This window comes from Zingiber officinale, chromosome 4A, assembly GCF_018446385.1.
Source record: "Zingiber officinale cultivar Zhangliang chromosome 4A, Zo_v1.1, whole genome shotgun sequence".
In the NCBI taxonomy this organism is placed as follows: Eukaryota; Viridiplantae; Streptophyta; class Magnoliopsida; order Zingiberales; family Zingiberaceae; genus Zingiber; species Zingiber officinale.
The window spans coordinates 14482577-14486886 of NC_055992.1; the positions used below are offsets into that span (position 1 = coordinate 14482577).

Sequence of the window (4310 nt, forward strand, 5' to 3'; positions counted from 1 at the left end):
TTTGTCTTTTTTGTTTATAAAATTGAATCGTCAACATTGGAAACAGTGGCCTCTGTTTATGGGCAAACCCATCTCGACGTGGTGAACATTAGATTTCAATTATATCGCATCTTCCCATACATTTATAAATTGATTTATATAGTGTGAGAATTATAAATTTATTTAATATTTTTTTAGTGTGACTATTATCCGTACAGTTTATCTTAATTTTGATATGATTTTCCGTGGAGAAACCAGAACAACACAGTTATATATTATAATTTAAACCACTTATTGTAATTTTATAATTTTAATTTGACTCATGTTTGGTCAACTTTTGAAAGTAATTTTAAAATTAAACAAAGCCTCAAATTTGATTTTAAATTCAGAATGAAACGTAAGATGAAGTGAAGGCTCGCCCATCGTTTGCATGTGAAACAACTTAGATGTTCGGTGATTCAAGCCTTTTTTTTTTCTTTTTTAAGCACCAGATATTGGCCTTTCGGGTGGATTAATCCCAGAGATCAACGATCTGGATCTGGTTCTATTTAAAAAAAAAACTATGGATCATCAGAATAAACTGTGTATGATAGTATAATTGTCAGTATAAGATATAGAGATCAAATCTTGATTAATAGTCAGATATATCTTAATTATATTCAACCGTCTAAGATTAATAATTATTTATGATTTATTAATTTAGAAATGAATTAATGAAGACAACAGGACGAACGAATCTTTTACCCTTATTTATAGGTTTCAACTTGTCGTATATACAATTAAACTTTTAATTTCTAACACATGATGAAGACGACGACAAAAGTAAAACTAAAAGTAGCATTAGTGCCCCAATTGCTGTAGCTCCCTCCACGTGCCTCCACGTGCGTAAACCACACATATTCCACGCTCTCTCTACCCACAATTGTATATTTGTAATTTAAACCACTTATTGTAATTTTATAATTATAATTTGACTCGTGTGTGAGTCAATTTTTTTTAAAGTAATTTTTAAATTAACAAAGCCTCAAATTTGATTTTAAATTTAGAAAGAAACGTAATTTTATGTGAACGCTCGCCCATCGTTTACATGTCAAACAACCATTAATTTCTAAACACGCGATGAATAACGGAAATCTTAATCATTTCTAAAAACAGCTTCGGTGCCCCCACGTTATCGTAACAATTTTTTTTGTTTGTGCCTCCGCGTGCGCAGACCACGAAACCTGGCGTCCATTGCGGAACTGAAATCTCCGTGCTCGTACAGGAGTGGTTATCAATTGAATGGCGAGGATCAATTCGCCCCAGCCCAGTGGCCCTCGACTGTCCCAAGAGAGGAAATCGTATCAGGGACCCCACCACGGCATAAAGTAAAGTTTTGATTAGACTGTTAGGCATAAATTAAAATATGTAAAGAACAAGTGGCTGCTCTCTGGCTTTGCCCGCCAACTTTGACCACGTGAAATTAACCAAGGCCATCTCTACCGCCCATTTTTCTCTTGCATAATCGATCACCGTCCAAATACAAAAGGACCGCGGGAATTTCAAAGTCCAGCCGCCCATGGCGCGTGGTGGCCTTATCCGGATTTGCATTGTAGCACTCTGCGGAAGTCACGTGCGATGCAATGTATCGTGTAAGACACGAGTCAGGTCGCCGCTCGCGACGCTATTTAAGGCACGCTATGCTATCTTCCTCCAATGCTCCAAGTCCTCGCTGCGATGGCTACTGGTAGTAGTGCTTCTAAGGCTGGCGCTGCCTCCGTATCCGGCCTCGCCCTTGTCGTAGTCGCGTTCGTCCTCCTTGACGCCGCTTCCGTGAGCCATGCTCAGCTGCAGGTGGGGTTCTACGTCGGTAAGTGCAAGGGCACGGACGTGGAGGCGGTCATCCGAGGCGTCGTCCAGGCGCGCTTCAAGCAGGATCCTTCTATTCTTCCTGCTCTCCTCCGTATGCAGTTCCACGACTGCTTCGTGAGAGTAAGAACCAGTTAGAACCGAACCAAGAATAGAGTGTTATTCCTTCTCTGCGTCATTTTGACGAACATCGATGTGCAGGGCTGCGACGCCTCGATACTGTTGGACGGGCAGAGTAGCGAGAAGAACGCCGGCGCGAACGCTAGCGTGCGAGGATATGAGCTGATCGACGAGATCAAGGCGGCGCTGGAAAAGGCGTGCTCCGGCGTCGTCTCCTGCGCCGACATCATCGTCGCGGCCACGAGGGACGCCGTCGTCTTGGTAAATAATAATACAGAAACTATTAAAATAACCTATTTAATTCGTCATTTATTAATTCAATACAACGATATTAATTTTAAAAGTTTTTTTAATAAATAAAATTATGAAAATTACCGTACAAAACAATAATGAAAACGTGCGTGAAAAGGGCGGAGGAACGCGATACGATGTGCAAACCGGGAGAAGGGACGGTTTACGGTCGAGCGTGAACGACGTCAATCTACCCGGACCAAGCATTCCGATTTCCAACGCGATCGGGTTTTTTAACGCCAAAAAAATCAGCACGGAAGACATGGTTTTATTGCTGGGTAATAGCAATCGTTAACCTTTTTTTCGTTTAAATTTTATTTATAAAAAATATATATTAATTTATTATTCATAATTAACGTGCAGGTGGGCACACAGTTGGGATAACGCACTGTCTCTTTATATCGAATCGGCTCTGGAACTTCAACGGTTCGGGTGGACCGGACCCGAGCATGGACCCGGCTCTGGTTCGTAGCCTCCGGGTCACGTGCCCGCAGAACGGCGACGGCGACAACAACCCGGTGAACCTGGACCAGAACGCCACCAGCGCCAACGTGGTGGACAACAGCTTCTTCAAGCAGATCATGGCGAAGCGGGGCGTGCTCCAGATCGACCAGCGGCTGGCCGATGACGGGCAGACGAGGAGCACCGTCGCGGGGCTCGCCGCCGGGAAGCTGGACTTCGGGAAGCGCTTCGGCGGGGCGATGGTCAGGATGGGAGCTATCGAGGTGCTCACGGGCTCTCAGGGGGAGGTCAGGAAGTCGTGCCGGGCGGTCAACAAACAATCGGTGGAGGCTACGCTGGAGGAGATCGTCGATGGGCTGCTGGCGGCGCAATGATGCGTCGGAGTTGAAGCTTTAATTAGGTTCTTAAAGGAGCAGTTCGCTTGCAGTAGGCAGTCGTTGTTGTAGTCTTGTTTCTTATGCTCTGCCTCAGTGATCTCTCAGCTTCAATAAATAAGAAAAAATTATGAACAGATCTCCAATCAAATCTATCTGCTTTATTCGATACGAAAGGAAGATTTTCTGGTAAATCAATATAAGTATTGATTAAAATATTATAAGAATCCAACTCTCTCATGAGTATATCTCTGTTAATTAATGAAGATGGATTACTTTGCGGGACACGAGAGGGGTCAAAAAGAAGAAAAGTATTAGGACATGCTCTTGAAATTAATAAACAACGACCACTTTAATCTTTACATATCAGGATATATAGGAAATGTGGCTATTTAATCGAATATGCCAAATTGTGCAAATGCAAAAGGCACTACTTTAATTTATAACTTAAGACTCTTGGCCATGATCGTACTAATTGTGTCTAGTTAGATAACAATGACCTAATGTGTGATATAATACAATTAATATTATATATGTCTGAAGGTGACAACAAAGCATGCATGTGTAAGTTGACTAAGATTAGTAAGAGGTAAATTTAATTTAATTAGGTTACATCATGTGTAAGAAGCTCAACTAGCTTTTTAATTTTTAAGTGAACATGAGGATGCCACATTAGCCAAGTCGAATTTGAAGTGTATATATGCTAAGAACATTAGCTTTTCATGATTTTTTTTATTCTTTTCTTCAGTCTTTACTATCTTAATATATATATAAGGGATTAATTAACCTATAAATATGGTTAATTTGTTTTATTTTTAAAATATTTTTAGATTTAGATATAATATTTATTTTTTATAACCTTCCTTCTAATAGTTGAGCATATTTTGAAATAATTTTTAGAATTAATTTTGTATATCTTTCACCGCCTCCCTCACAACTTGTAATTGTAATTTTCAAGGTGAAAGAAAGCATTTTGATATCATAAAGCTCATTCGCATTGTTGGCGATGCGAATCCGGTAACTGAGTGCTGAGACATATCCCATCATGGAAATCGCATTCGTAGATGCTTGAAGAGATGAATTGCCAAAATCGGAAGATTCTGCGTACTCAAATTATTAGGGTGTTTGATTTTAGTTATCATGTATAATCAAATGCGAAGATGCTGCGTACTCAAATTATTAGGGTGTTTGATCCCAGTTATCCTGCATAATTTTGATTATGCGATTACTAAATAA

General features: G+C 40.3%; 1 protein-coding gene across 1 annotated transcript; it reads left to right on the plus strand.

Moving 5' to 3' along the window:
• Positions 1-1663: 1663 nt before the first annotated feature.
• On the plus strand, positions 1664-3211 carry LOC121969595 (peroxidase 57-like). Its single transcript, XM_042519776.1, has 4 exons — positions 1664-1950; positions 2029-2208; positions 2357-2516; positions 2602-3211. The coding sequence occupies exons 1-4, from the start codon at positions 1675-1677 to the stop codon at positions 3072-3074; spliced, it is 1089 nt and encodes a 362-aa protein (XP_042375710.1). The 5' UTR covers positions 1664-1674; the 3' UTR covers positions 3075-3211.
• The last annotated feature ends 1099 nt before the right edge of the window (positions 3212-4310 follow it).

What these genes read in the sequence shown, in the direction of transcription:
- LOC121969595 (XM_042519776.1), top strand. Translation starts at nt 1,675, where the DNA reads ATGCTCCAAGTCCTCGCTGCGATGGCTACTGGTAGTAGTGCTTCTAAG. An exon ending in CGAGGGACGCCGTCGTCTTG is followed by an intron (nt 2,209 to 2,356) that starts GTAAATAATAAT and finishes GTGCGTGAAAAG; the next exon opens with GGCGGAGGAACGCGATACGA. An exon ending in AGACATGGTTTTATTGCTGG is followed by an intron (nt 2,517 to 2,601) that starts GTAATAGCAATC and finishes ATTAACGTGCAG; the next exon opens with GTGGGCACACAGTTGGGATA.